General features: G+C 40.5%; 1 protein-coding gene across 2 annotated transcripts in view; it reads left to right on the top strand.

Moving 5' to 3' along the window:
- LOC125905328 (glutamate receptor ionotropic, kainate 5-like) overlaps window positions 1-15869 on the top strand; it is a 369618-nt gene that overhangs the window by 180778 nt on the left and 172971 nt on the right. For both annotated transcript variants that reach the window (XM_049603257.1, XM_049603258.1), the window contains exon 2: window positions 15124-15282. In XM_049603257.1, the coding sequence (XP_049459214.1) occupies window positions 15174-15282 (109 nt within the window). In that variant the 5' untranslated portion in view covers window positions 15124-15173. The remainder of the gene's footprint in view (window positions 1-15123; window positions 15283-15869) is intronic.

Consider the following 15869-nt stretch of genomic DNA (forward strand, 5'->3'; position numbering starts at 1 on the left):
GTTGCAGCCACTAAATTAAAATGTCCCTGTCTGAGAATAATAATTTTAATTTATGTATTTATATAAATATATACACAAAGCATTTGAATACTGAATTTGACATCAATTACCATGGCAACAACTGAAGCTTCTTACCAGTCAGATCAGCCCTCCAGCCGATAGACATTGGAGATACTAATATGGTCTGGAAGTGTAAGTCACACTGAATAATATCAATATGCGTTTTATGTCTGTGCCTTCAGATCTGACTGAGTTATGACATTGAGAAGAACTATGTGTGACTGAAAGTCAACTCATGCAGTATCTTTACCTCCCCTTCAACTTTCTGGCCTCCCCCACTGAGGCTTTGGGTTTTATCCTGCTGAATGTCCATGTCTTTAACAAACCATATCTTGCAATTTCATGATGGTAAAAACGCCGTCCAGAGTGACGAGTTAAATTACAGAGGAGTTAAAGGGATTATTTCGTTCCCCACCTCCTCCTGTAGTGTTAATCCCATCTGAATGGGGCTTTAAAGAATCGTTTAAATAGATGAAAACTTGGAAGAATTAACAAACATCAGTAGTGAAGCATTCAGTTTAACAGAAAATCTTTTCCTATTTTCACTTGTTTTTCTGTTTCTATGGCCATCCTCTCTATTGATACCTCCCACTGCTGTTTCTAAATTATCTGATAAATAATGTGCTGTGAAACTCTTAAGGTTGTCGATAAGTGTCTCAGCGCTGGTGCCACCAAGATGGATTTCTCTGCTTTTTTTTCTCCCGCTGAGCGATAAGCTTTCAATAATGTTCTATTTTTTCTCTGATAAAATGGATAAATAGCATCACACAGCAGGAAAGTGAGCCCTTCATTGTTCTTCTTCACATCTGCTCTTTACTTTTTCTCTTCTTGTTACACTTCCTCCTGTCTTTTCAGTATTGCCTCACATATTCTTGTATGTTTCTTCACTCCTCCCCCTCTGTCGTCATCTCCCCCTCTACAGCTCCTCAGCAGCTGTAGACTTCTAGAAAACTCACATCAGGGGACATTTGCATACAACCTCCCAGTCACTTCTGTATTTAGTCTTGTTTTATTCATAAGCGTGAATGAACTGTGAACATATGGAGGCACGTTGAGGTAATTTAACGCAAATGTGATTCTAAATGACTAATTACATACATTCATTGTAGTCTGGCTCACAGTTCAGCAGGATCGAGATCCAGTTTAATTAATTCTGCAGCATGAATAAATACCCTGCTACTGGTGACACTGGTGTGAAAGTATTAAGACTAGTCTTATACGTAATTGCACACCCTTTGCAGCAGGTAGAGGACTGTGTAGATTACATTTTTGATCAAATATTCTTTGGTGTCCCAGTGCACCCTTGAAATGTCAGAATTCTTAAACATAGCTTTGTAGATAAAGAAAAGCTCCAGAAAATGTCAAAATGTTTTGGAACACATCCTGAACATTTGTGTGAATTTGTGTTAAACCTTGTACAGACTGAGAACAGTAAAACAGCAACATATTCTCATAGAACAGTTCTTATGATATCCTACACATTTGTGCCCCATAAATGACATTACTACCTTAACATACAGTTACATAATTAAAGCAATGTTACGGAGGTCAGGTTTAGGCAATAAAAGTTACTATGGTTAGGTTTTGGAAAAGAAACATGGTTGGGGGTCTTAAGGCTTAGCCAAGTAAAGTTACTGAGGTTAGGTTTAGGAAAAGAAACATGGTGAAGACGTACTTTAATATGACTCAAGTTCACACAGATCCGAATACGCAGCTATAGGGGAGAGTTCTGGCATCCTTATGGCAACCATTAATTTTAAAAGTTCTCACTTATTTTACAGAAAAATGCAAACATACAGTAGGCTATTTGCTGTGTGCACTACATCATGCACTGTAGTATTTCAATGTATTCCCATAGAACAGTGTGCATGATATTCTACGAAAAATGCAGCCTCAACAGTTCCTTTGATATCCTATGAATTTGCACCATAGGAATGGCCTTACATCCCTAACATACAGTGACCTAATTGACATAAGTTACAGAGGTTAGGTTTAGGCCATAAAAGTTACTGTGGCTAGAGTCCATAGAAGTCCAAACATGCAACTCTAGGTGAAAGTCCTGGGCGGAAGTCTGTTTTTTTGTGACCAATCCACCACCCTGACTTGCCTCCTTACAAGCGCTCTGGACTGCTTCCTTGGTTACTGCCAGCAGTGCATTGCTCACATCATCACATCCTTTCAAAATACATGAGATATATACAAATTTGGGTGCATTGCGTTTTGCAGGAAAAAATATGAAAAATTTGTGAGAACAGCCTGAAAACAGATGATGAATAATCACCAGAATTCAAGAAACCATGAGGACAGAAACAGAGGCCTTGGTGGGTACAGAGCACCTACCACAGCAGGCGAACATGCCATCTGTGGTGATTTTGACTTGACCATTAGACTTCACTACAAGCTGCTTGGATAGAAACAGGTGATGTGCTTTATGCTCTAAATCCAGCTGCCAGTGATTTGACTAGCTTAGTTGCAGATAATACCATCAGCCAGCTTAAGTGAAGCTCAGACTGGCCAGTTCACATGGCTGCAACTTTTCTCTGCAATGTTTTAAAATGGTTTAGTCTCTTCGCAAATCATTGGTCTGAACTTGGCTTTTTAATACATATATATGACTTAAATTTTTGTGATCAATTGTCGGTCTGGGGGGGGGGGGCTTTGAGTTTGAACAATGCTGCGCTTTAGCCAATCACAATGGAGGGGGCGGGGCCGACACGTGCAGGTGTCCCCAGGAAATGTGTACCAACAGAAACAGCAAGCTCTGTGTCCATGGCGACCGCTCCACCAAAAACGCTGTCTCGTCAACGTGAAAAAAATATTTTTTCCAGCGGATGTCTTAGTTACAACATGATTGAGCTAACTGGAGTAATTTCATGTCGTATCCGACAACAGGAGGCTTTTAATAGATGACGTCCTGATGTTAGCTTTGCTGCTGCTGTTAGCTGACCCTGTCAGCTGCAGCCACCATCGTGATTTCCCAAAACTGAATAAATACCACACATAGCAACACAAAACTGCTTTGTTAGCTCAATCATGTTGTAACCAAGATATCCGCTGGAAAATTTTTTTTTTCATGGACCGTTTATTGAGTTATTGAGGTACTACAGACACCGCTAACGGGGCTAACAGCTAACAGTTAGCCCAGCTAATCTACGATAACCATGTTATTAATTATAAAACGTGCACACAGAAATAGTAATGTTTGTTCAGTCATTGGGTTTATAGACTTTACAAACATCAGATTAATCTAAACGGTGATATAGTGACGTGAAAAATGTGATATATATATATATATAGATATATATAGATATAGCTAAACTCTGCTGGTTTTCTACCTGGAAGTATTTGTAAACAACAAGGCAATTCCCTGGGGGCACCACCGGAAGTGAAGGGGTTGAGCGATCCCCAAGGCCCCTGCACTTCTGTTAGTCGAAAAACTATGGGCAGTGCCTCCAGAGGTAAAGGAAGGAAAAAAAGAAAATACTTTTTTTTCTTTCTTTTTTTTTTTTTTTTACTGATGGATTGAAGCCCAACTTGCTTCCCGACAGTAATCATTGTTCCATTGATTGTGGAAGCTGAGGAGCATTCGCCTTTTTATTTTTATTTATTTTTATTTATTTATTTATTTATTTATTTTTTACTGCAGACATGATTACATGGCTTTGTCCATTCTTTGAGGCTTTGTCCCCATGACAGCTGGGGTAATCAGTCTCGTGTATGAAAGGACTTCACATGCGGACTGTGCATCAGTTCAACAGTAAAGAGGTGTTGGTTTGAACTTAACCTACGAAACCAGAAATGAAAATAACCTCAGACAAGCTGGTTCAGTTTTGAGCCAAAAAAGCACTGACAAGCTTTTGTTATGAATCCAGTAATTAGTTATAACCAAAGTTATCTGCTGATAAAAAAAACACATTCAGATGAGCTCATTTGATGTAAAAAAGACTTTGAGTTATAGCAGGATTTCATTAGAAAGTAAAAACAATTGTTTCTATTATAAATCCATTATCCTCGTCACTCTTGTTTTACACTGTTTTGTTTCCTGTTCCTGCCTTTACTGCAGGGCGTCGGATTTTTTAATTTAATTTCCTCTAGAGCAGACAAGCATTATACGCAGGAATCGAACCCTCATTTTTCTCCCCTCCCCCTTCCTCCCTGCTGTTTTTTGAGGCAGAAATGTGTCGCGTGTCAGCGGCTAAATGAGGGGATTACCATGTCATTATAGTGGTTTGAGTCAGCAACACTCTGCGTTTCACGATGCCGCCGCTGCAAAACAAAATCTCCTTATCCCTTGAAGGGAGAGAAAGCTAATATCCTATATTTAGGTGAGCATTAAGGGCCATTACCCGACAGACAAAGTGCTTTATCCGGAGCGTTCCTCTTTTGTTGGGTGTGAGCCTTTTTTCTCTTTTATTGCATCTGAAACGAGGTGGGGGAGATATCATCCTTCACATCAGAAAAGCTCACAGCCAGCTCTGATGTTTCCTCTTTTGTCTGAACGAGATGAGCAAACAGCAGGTCAGGCATGCAGCAGGAAAGTCAAATTTACGATATAACCTTTTTCACGCTGCTGAGATGGTGATGCTGCAGATGGAGGGGAAAGAGTTTGGGTATTTGAAGAGTAAAAGGCGTGTTTTCTAATCTTTTGTGGTGAATGATGTATTCATGTTGACCGAAGCAGCTTCAGTTCAGTTTAAAATGTTGGAGATCTTTTTGTCCTGCTGAGCTAAATCTCTAAAGCTGTTCTTCTTCAGGGATTTCTGTTGACTGGTATAACAGTGAGAGCCAAAACACAAAGTGTGTGATGTTTATGTAGTGCAGTGTAAAGTCAGGCTGTGCCGGTCGGGCTGGGAATGGAAAAGTCACAGCCCAGCCGCCAGAAGAAAATGTCAGCACTGTACATTTGCGCAGGCCACAAATACATTAGTAAAGTTCATACATATCATATCAACATTTATAAAGTAATGTGGCGTATAAGCTGACTTTATCATCTGGAGATGAAGGGGATGATGGATGGCATGACACTTACACCAGCTTGCCAAGCTGCAGACCATTGTTAAAAACCAACAAACGAAAAAGGTTGATTTTTTTTGTGAGTCATCACAATGTTTTCAACGCCTTTTTATCAACTAACTGTGGCTGTTTTTTTTTTTTTTTTACAACCATTTTCTGTGTTTCAAGCCAGGACAGAGCCATTAAAAGTGGTATTTTTTTACTGAGACATCACTGCATTTCTTGCCGGGATAGTGCTATGAAAACCCTTTGTTTTTATAGAGACATTGTGAGATTTACCACCAGGATAGCGTCATAAAATGAGGGTGTACTTTACCGAGCCATCACTGCGTTTCTTGACGGGATAGTGCCACAGAAAGTAGTGTATTCTACCAAGACATTGTTTTCTGTTGGGATAGTCTCTTAAAGTGATTGTGCCACCAAAATGGGGTTCTTGAAGCCCAAACATGATCTTTCCCCTAACTATTCTCAAGTGTTTTTTGTTTGTTTGTTTGTTTTAGCTGAAGGGTTGCAAATCGACACTGATAATACAGGTTTATTTCAGGGTTTCAGCCATTTTATGTCTTGGTAGGTGGCATACTGAGGCTTGCATCACTACATCTTCCAGATTTCTCTGTAAAGGTAACAGAGGTAGCACCGTTTACCTGAGAACAGTGGCAGACTTACCACCAAAATTAAAACTCATTTTTGAAACCTTGATTTTAGAAAGAAGCAGACAAAAGCAGCTTCATCATTCTAAGCTGCCGGCTGAAATTACATAGCCTGACATCACCAGATAAAATCACAAATGCGACTTAGCCTGGAACCTCTCAATTCATTTTTGATTTCCAAGAGGTGTTATTAATGGTTATCAACATGTGACATGTTGAGCTGAGCAACCTACGACTAAGTGGATGGCCAGTACTTGGCGCAAAGACTAAGGCCATGTTTACACGTCAACGATCCATTGAACACAGAATCGTTTCTCATTTTCGTTCTGAAAAAAGTTCCATGTTTAGACAACAACATTCTGTGCACATGGATCTGCAAAAATGAACAAAAACACTGCGGTATGTACGTGCCAGGCCAGTAGTTGCCGGTGTGACACTTACGCTTCCTTCTACAGAGCAGCGATGTATAAACAAACAAAATGGCAACCACACGAACGTTTGTCTGGATGGACGATGAGGTGGAGTTGCTACAGTAACTCTACACTATGATGGGGAAGCGTTGATAAATTCAGCAGGGTGAGCAGCACAAACAGAGCTCGGGAGTCCGCCATTGTTGTTGTGATGGTCGACTTTCTCACGCATGCCTAGTGACTGGAAGGGTAATGTGCATGTGCAAAAAGTCTCTGCATATTGCAAGTTTATATGACAACAGAGAAGGTGCCGTTTCCAAAAAAATGCACTCTGGAACCCGTTTTCAAAAGGCTGCATTTTCAGGCACCCAAAACGCCGCTGTCATGTAAATGATCGGCCAAAACGTAACTAAAGTTTACCGTTTTCAGGTGAAATCAATGTCGTATAAACGGGACCTAAAGCATGCGGAGACTGGGCTGTTGCAGTGTTAACTTATCTTAAAGCCACTGGCATTAGCTTGAATTCTGATATATTATCATCCTGGACTGACTCCCACATTATAGGGAATGCTACAATACAGACATTAAGTAAACATTTTTAGCAATGAACATGCGATGTCTTTTCATTAACATAGCTTGTCAGCACACAAAATAACAGCAAGGGAAGGCAACAAGAGTCTCTGCCAGCTAGAAAACATTGCCTTTAATTAGCAGCAGCTGTGCTCTATAAGATGGACACTAAGAAGTATCCCTGGTTATGTTTAGGTTGATAAATTCTCGGTATACCTGCTTATAAGGAGTGGTAACATTCAGGTGACAAAGCACACCAGCAGCTGAGGTATTGTCAGTGGGACAAGTCTTATGCAAGATATTATTTTGGAGAACGTTGCCTTTCATTTTCATGCCATTCTAAGCAAAATAATCAGAGCTCCCTTCATTTTCAGTTGGCATGGTGGTGAAAAAATCAAGATGTCTGAGAGTAAAATTTCAACTACCTTTATTGATAAGTAAGTTAGTGTAAACTGGGTAAACTCACCCTTTAACTGAGTGTTTTTAAACTTTCGTCATCTTTCCAGGAGAGTTCCCTGACATTCTCTGTCTGGAAAACCCAATCTTTTATTACCATGATATTACAGAAACATTTCTGACTCTGGGGATCCCTGCTTTGTTGTTGTGTTCTGTTTCTGCACCAGCAAACACCACTCAGTCTTCTCTCCACTCTCTTCATCATGCACACACATCATCTCATATGTCCTCAGGAATATTTGTTTGGTCTGTAGCTGCCGCCGCTCTGACCCTCCCTGTCTTCACTTGTAAAGCCGATGAACCGGGACTTTAAAGCCTCCTGCTCTGCTACACTCGCTGTAAGTCGCTGCGAATGAGTGTCAGCTAAATGCCTCCAATGTAAAATGAGATGGGATTGAAAGCAGTTAATAGAGTTGAGGCTGTGATTAGCCTCGAAGCCGCTGCAGTGAACTGCGGTGGCGGTTGGTATCAGCGGGGTCCCACTGGCTCTGTTTGCTAGCTGACATGATAGCACTTCCTGCAGGAAAGACCCTAATTAATTGTTATCATCATTTGTTTATTTCTGCCTGCAGTCATTTCTCATTTCCTGTCTCAGCTCACCATCACGTCTCTTTCTGCCCAATTTTCTGTCACTCACATTGCTGCCTTCATATTCTTTGCTTCCTTTTTTTTGCATCTCTCCTCTTTCAGTCTCTCTTTCTCCTCAGTTTGTCCTTCGCTCTTCATTTCTTGTTTTCCATCTCTGTCTCTGAGGCTCTCAATCTCTTTCTTTTTCTCTCTCAGATGAATTCATTCACTCTGTTGACAGGATTGTTGCCAAACAGCAGGCTGTTTTGAAGGTTCATTTTGGAGGTACGGCTGCTCAGGAGTCCTCCAAGAACAGTCTCTTTTGGCTTCTCAAAAAGTTGATGTTATTTCCAGTTTGCAAACTTAATGGTCTTAGAAGGAGCTTGAAAGTCTAGGTTCGAAAACTGAATAAAATAATAATGGATCAGGCTTTCTGTCTTCTTCATGAAGGTCTTTCAGACCACATTTAGCCCTGAAGCAACATTCCCTTTTTGTCCATGAGGGTCCATGAGTCAAGTTTTAAACTTAAGTTTGTCCCTAATGCAAAATATTTCTCTGAGCTGAGGGCTTCATTTAGGAGTGTTGCATAAAGCCTCTTAGGTTGTCTTCCTGCCCAAGTGTTTGGACTGAGGCTTTCATGGTAGTTACTGTTATAATACAGAACATTGGCACTTCAGTTACCATGGTTACACTTCACTCACATCATCATCCTTTAACCTTATTTGACAGCAGTGTTAGCTAGCTTCCCAAAAATGGACACCAAAGAGAATACAAAAAGAAAAAGAAAGCCAAACTATATAGAAGATGAAAATATTCTCCTCAAAGAATATAGAAAACTCAAACAGATAATCCAAATTAAACTCAGCCTAAACATATATACAGTAGCTGATCTGGCAAGACAAAATCAATGCTGTAAAACAAGCTGTAGATGAAGTCATGAAGAAATATGAAACTATTACTGTGACGGCAAGAAAGGAGATAAAAATTGACATAAGTCAACAATTCAATAAATTGACGTAGCTAGTTACTGTTAATATATCAGACAGAGTTATGTTAATGTTTGGCTAACTAGCTACAAAGTACAGTAACTTAACAGCTGTTAGCAATGTTGTTGCAGGAGAAGAACCACTACTGAAAGAACAACAGGCAGGCCTTATATGTACCGGTTAAATGGCTTACTTTGCCCTTAGGGATAGCAATGGTTAACCACCCAGAATATGTCTGACTGGTTACACATGGCGTCTATAGTTTAATTTTGCTACTCTTCAGTTTACAGCACAGCACACCATCCAGGTCTGTTGGAAGCTAGCTAGCATAAGTGGCGCCGGCCAATAGGACGTGTCTACCTTACCCGCCCTCTTTGACGGGTATATAAGCAGCTTCATCTGTAGCTGCCCTCAGGAACGTCCTATTGGCCGGCTACGTACATGCAAATTTTTCAGTGGGCCATCGCGTGCACGCGATTGGAGGAGATTATACCCATAGAGTCCAGTAGAGGGCAAAGCCTGTGTGAGATATAACATGTCACATCCATAAGGGAACTCTTAAGTAGCTAAGGGCAAAGACTATGCTGTGTACACTGCGAGCGACAATGCAACAGCGCTATAATGTCACTGAGTCGCTGTTAAGGCCCATTTATGCTCCCTTTCCGTACGAAAATGTATACGTCCATTTCAAATGATGTTACGGTCACTGCCCACATACTTCAATGCGTTCTTTACATTGGCTTGGATGTTAACCAATATATCCACCAGGGGGCAGCCCAGAGTCAAAAGTTCATGACAACAAACTCAAAAACAAACATGGCGACTGTGGAGGAGATATTGATAATGTACCTCTTGCATAAAAGACAAAAACAGAGGGATCCCAGTTGGAGGGCGTGAGGGTCAGCCCCGGGAGCGGAGCCGGGAGGGTGGGGGGCTCCGTGGAGAGGGAGACCCGAGCCACGGGAGTATGTGCGGGGTCTCCGTGTTTGAGACGGGAGCGGGCAGCGGGAGGTTGGACGCTCCCAGAGAGGGGAGAGGGAGAAATATAACAAAATAAGATGAAATAGGAAAAACATGTCTCCCTCTTTTATTTTATTTTCAGTGTTTCAGGCGAAAAAGTTCCGCCATTGTTATTTCTTCTTCGTGTCTCACTAGAGCTATGTATCGGGTAGTGACAGCAACACTGCCCCCACGGTTTCCGGTGGTACTGCTCCATTTGGGCCGTATCCATAAGCTTTATGGAAACGTGCAGAAATACAGATGAAATGAAAGCGGAGCATGGACAGAAGGCTCCGTCCGTATCCGGATCCGTATTTAATGTTGAGCATAAATGGGCCTTTAAGGTGTTGCACAAGTGCTTGTTAATATAGTGACATCTTTCTCCTACTTGCCACAAAGCACCTTGACTGAAAGTCATCAAAGTTTGTATTTAGTCTAAAAAATATACATGCTTTTGATTAATGTCTGAGCCCCACCCTGCTGGCACTAGATGTTAATTTGACTTCAGAAAGATATTGGACTCTTATGTTGGACTGATGTTAGGCTAAATTCTGTTTGAAATGAAAATCTGGTTGACAATATTTTAAATCTAATCTAATGGCGTTAGAATTTCAGTGTGGATGTTTTGCAGATGTTGAGTTTTGTTCTCCGTACTTTACGACTAAATGTCGTTATTCAGTGTCAAGATGACGTGACATGAGATGTTTGGAAGATGTGGGATTTTGGTTACTTTACAACACAACTTAAAACCAACAAAATCTTAACGTCATCTGCCATCAGGATTCTGTGTCAAATTGACAATAGTTGGCAATAGATATTGTCCTGACATTTTGGTCACCCAATGTCACAATCTAAATTCAACCAAATACTAATGTCTAATGACTTTGGAGGCCAACTGGGTATTTATAACATTACATTTTGTTGCCTCATTGCATCCCCATGTGCACAGCAATGAACATAAAGCTAGCATAGAGTTAGCTAACTATGCTAACAACAATGTCATACAGTTGGTTGACACCTCACAGCATCATTGGAGAGCTGAACAAAGTTCAGGCCTGTTTAACTTTGATTTTTAGCGCATCATGCCCATCAGCAGTGACAACTGTTGGGCTCCTGTTGAAAATCACTTGTAGCATCTTACTGTGTTGCTCCTAATGTGAGCACAGCATTTAAGATCAAAGAGTTTTCCCATACAACAACCCAAGGACATCTTTACAGTGAATTTATGTGATTCCTTTTTTTTCTGAGGCATCCTTAGATGAAAATTTAAAGCCAGCCTTAAGTGGTTTTATACAACCAGGCACTGGCCCTTAAGCTACAACTTGGAAAAACTGTGACTCCTTGGCTCTATCTAATGAAATAAATTCTTCCTCTAACACATTTTTACACGATTAGAAGAGAACAATTAGTTTGAACGTATAGACTAAGGGATGACAAAACATTCAGCTTGGAAACATGACAGACAATAATTAGTATGTATTATAATTATAAGTCATTCCACTTTAAAAACAGTTTCATCATCATTATCATCCACATCTTCTCGAACAGAAGTCCCTATGCCCCCCCCCCCCCGCCTCTTTTATCTTTCACTCTTCATCTCTCTGCGGTTTGCATCTCGCTCTCTCACCATTGAGCACGTCCCGATCGACTTGAGCCAATTTAAATTCCATTTGGGAATCTCATTTAAATTCATGTGGGATGCCTCATTGGCAGGGTGGCGATAAACATTTAGCGAGGGGTGGATTAAACAAATCAAGACTGTGTTGTTTTTGGTGGGGGGGGGGGTTAGAGGAATGTAACTCAACTGTCCACGCAGAGATGGAAAGATGAAGCAGTTGCATGGTGGGATTGAACAGCGCTCAATGTTTGTCATGGCTCCGCACTCCCTGTGTTGTTACTCCGAGAACCTAAATGCCAACATGCAAAACACACACACACACGCCCGCTAATGAAAAAGTCTCGCTTCAGTCTCTCTAATCTACTTTGAAGATTTGGACTTGTTTCGTCATGCTCTCTCACTCAGCCATTTTAAATCTCTCCCTCCCTCTGCAACATGTGATCTTCTCTTGATCTGTCTCGCACACTTGTTCTCTAATATTTCCATTCAAGCTTTCTCATTTTTCTTTCTCCCTCCATCTGGCTCTCTTTTCCTTTCCGTTCTCCGTCTTGTCTCATATTTTCTCCCACCCCCCTCTCATTTTCACATTTTGTATTTGCCTTCCCTTTTCTCTAATCTTCCCAAGCTCGTGTTGTCTCTGTCTGTCTCTAATGCTATCTTTCATACTCAATCCACAGTAAACCAGCTCATTTAGAAAACCTGTTCCATATGGAATTAAACATTGCCCACCTTGGCCTTTACAGGTCACTTTTATCAATGTCTTTTTCCACACTGAAACACCTGAACAACTGCTCTCTTCTTAATTGAATTTAGTTTGTTATGATCAACAGACCTGCTGATCATAACAAACACCAGAGGGGTAGCCTATTCCAGAAAGCAGGTTTAGTGAAAACTCTGAGTATGTTAACCCTGAAATGAGGGAAACTCTGGATTTTCAGTTCCAGAAAGAGAGGTAAATCAAACTCTGAGTCAGTCACCATGACAACTGAGTCTGTGAACCTAACCTGCTCGCTGGTAGGTTTTCTTCAATAAATCCTGAGTTTTTCTCTGTCTCCTTCCTCTTGCACGCTGTTTCATTTCCTCATTCATTCAGTCCGTGTCAGAGCTTGTATCAAAGCGCATTAATTAGTGGAGATTTACCGTCTGTCACAGTCTAAATCCTGCTGGATATTAGTTTGTTACTCAGGACTGTCTTAAGTTACTGAATTTATGCACATCAATCATTTCTTTGACATCGGTTTTTCTCTTTACATTCAAATATTACACAGCGAGAATTCACCCTCAGCTCAGAATCAAACCTCTGTCCTTTTTATATTTATTATTTTTTATAACACTGTGCACAAGGACCAGACTGTCAGTCAGTTAGAGCAGCTCCCAAATGTTTATTGCACATAATGTGTAGGTCTAATTATTTAAATTTTAAAAATCGGTATGAAGCTTCAGACACGTAGTATCAATGACTAATGATCTCTATCACTGATGTCATTGGTCGCACTGATGGAACATAATTCCTATAGCCTAATATTGGGGATTATAAATTCATATTGCTGAGTGAGCAATGGTGCAGCATTTCAGTGTCTTTAAATTTACTACATTTGTATCTGAAATAAAGTCACTGAATGCTGTTGAGTCAAGATACAAATAGATGTGCAACATTTTCAAATCTACTGTATTTTAACCTCAACGTCTTTTCAAGTGCAAATCACCAAACATGTTATTACTGGGTCAGACTGTGAGTTTACAGTCATGTCTTTATGTCTTTGATCTATAGCCTAGCCTATATGTTTTAAATCTTCTGCCTCCTGTGTTTTTCCCCATCAGATTCAATCTGAACAAATATATTATTATACATTATTAATATAATGTAATGTATCTACAGCCTGATACACAGTCAGATTCCACCACTTTATCTTCATTAAGGAAATGTAAGTCTGATAAATGATGAATAAACTTTTTTATTAACTTTATGGTTAACTTATTTACACTTTCCTCGCTCTGACTCAGGCTCTTCTTTTAAAGATAAACGTGCACCGTCTGCTACACATGCATTAATATCTCTGCATCCACTGGATTAAAATGGAGGCGCTGTCTTTTATTTACCTGTTGCCATGGTGAATCGTGGAGTCGGAGCTCCATTAATGATGGCTTTTTATGGTCTGCTTAACTCAGAGTGAACATACTCAGAGTTGACTGAACTAACTCAGATCAGCTGTTCTGGAACCGGTAACTCAGAGTTTCCCATCTCAGGGTAAATCAACTCAGAGTTCAGGGTTAGACTCAGAGTTTGTTGAACCTCCTACCTGGAATACCCCTCTGGTCAGCAGTGGGACATTCTGGTTACTTTATGTTGTAGTGGGATGGTATAAGAATTTATTGCAAATTGCGGTAAAAACAGAGTGAATTTCCATTATCAGGATAACTGTGAATACCTGGGAAACCAACAATAAAAGAGACTTTGCAAAAACAGGCTTCACAGGCACCGACCTATGGAATGACATCATGCCAATTGAAATTAAGCCCTGCCCTTTTTTTGGTTTTCACTAAAAAGGATGTTTTCTAAAAAAGATATGTGTCCTACCTGTGTTGAATTAAAAATGTTTGTTTCTCAATAAAATGAAAGATAAAGTGATTCCACTTTGTTTAGTGGCATTTTAAAAGATTTAAAGGGCTATTTTAGGTTTTTTGATGTGGGTTGTACGAGGCACCTATCCATAGTCAGTGTGTTTCCCACAGTAGATGTCAGTCGACACACTTCCTGTTTGGAGAGGCAGATGGTAGAATGATCATGGAAGCTAAGCAGTTTACTGCTTTGTATGGGGAGAGCAGCAAAACATATTTTAGCTACCTAAAAAAATCAATATCACTCAAAGTGATCTATATTTAGAATGTTTTACTGCTTTACCTTGCCATCAGACAGCCCTTTCTGCTGGCACTACATTTTCTCAACTGGAGAACTTCTGTATGCCCGTGCATATCTCCCTTTTGGCGTGCTTAGTCTCCTACTGTGGTAACTCTGGTGCACAAAGATACTCTTTTGTTTCCACAGTGAATGGCATGTGATTGCCGCTGTCAAAATTCTACGGTTGAGAAAATGTAGTGCCAAATGAAAGAGCTGTCATGCAAATGGACATACTATAGGTAACAGACTAACTATGGAAGCCCTTTTTGGTCAGGATAATCATGACATGAAATGGTTATAGGGTCTCATTTCTTCTCTGCAGAATTTCAGTAGGTGAAACATCCATTCAGTCCTGCTCTCTGTCTAACCACCACTGTGTTTTAATAAATCCTGATTTAGTTGTTCACAATTACATATGTATTTTCTCTAAGAGATTCAAAGATCGATTCGTCTCATATTTCTCAGTATGTGCAGCGAGTCACAGGAGTGGCATTCTCTGCTTAGCAACTTAAACTGGAGTCACTGAAGGGATGATATCTTTGGCCAGTGTTGCTATGAAGTTTATCACTTCTTCCACGTATTTTTAGATTTATGTATAAAACAGCGATCTGATTGCAGTTTATAAGTTCTACCTGTTGACTAGGTAACAGTAACCCCTGCTGGGCAGCACTGAGGTATTCAGGTCGTTCCCTTGTTGTCAAGGGTGTGTTTATAGATTGTCAGCAGTGTGATTTGAATGTGTGAATGATTTTTACAAGCTGAACTGGTCAGTAGCCATGAGAAACATTTGTACCAACTGTTGAATTGAGTCGAAACTCGATATGTGACGTGTGGGAGATTATGATATCCAGTGTATGTTATAGCTGTAGTGGTAATTAATCCTCCTGTCCTGCAGGTGGCGGTACAGGCAGCCAGCAGACCATTCTCCATGAGGAGCAGTGGAAGATGCCGGCTCTGCCAGCACTGCTGCTGTCGATTTACATCACTGTCCTGCTGCTGACCACGGCACCGCTCTCCTTCAGCCAGGCCAACACACTCTCTGCCGTCCGGATGGGTGAGTACCATTACCATGACATAGGGTTAAATCTGTCTGTCTCTCTGGGGTAAAAACTGCTGCTGTAAAACCTAAAAGTTAGTACCATAGTTTAAACTCCAAGGTACTGCTTTGCGCAAAGGGATATTTAGTCTTACTTAAATTACAAGACAGATCATGCTTAAAAATAAGGAAATAAAGCAAGGTGAGGTTTGGTTCCTGAAAAGAGTGTGCAGGAGGCATGAGGCAAAAACATGCTGTGGATATTGTAGTATTTTGCTCACGAAGCTAGTCATAATTTGGTGATCCACAATCAAGTCTCTTGCCGTTCCTTGAATTTGTCTGATCATTTTAGCAAAGGCCCTTTCCGACAGAAATTCATAAATCTTGTCCTTTCTACATTTTGACATTTTCATTATCTTTGTGTAAATTACCCTTCCTCTACTCTTCACCCTTGGATGTTTGTATTCTTTTGCTTTTGGGCCAGTGATATTAACATCATCAACATGCGCACTTGATTGCTGCAAATTCTCCGGACAATGACCTGCTCTGTTCACAACTGGGCTTAATCTCACTTGCCAATTGGGAGCTGGTAGGGTAAGGTCCAT

The sequence above is a fragment of the Epinephelus fuscoguttatus genome, linkage group LG17, assembly GCF_011397635.1.
Source record: "Epinephelus fuscoguttatus linkage group LG17, E.fuscoguttatus.final_Chr_v1".
Classification (NCBI taxonomy): Eukaryota; Metazoa; Chordata; class Actinopteri; order Perciformes; family Serranidae; genus Epinephelus; species Epinephelus fuscoguttatus.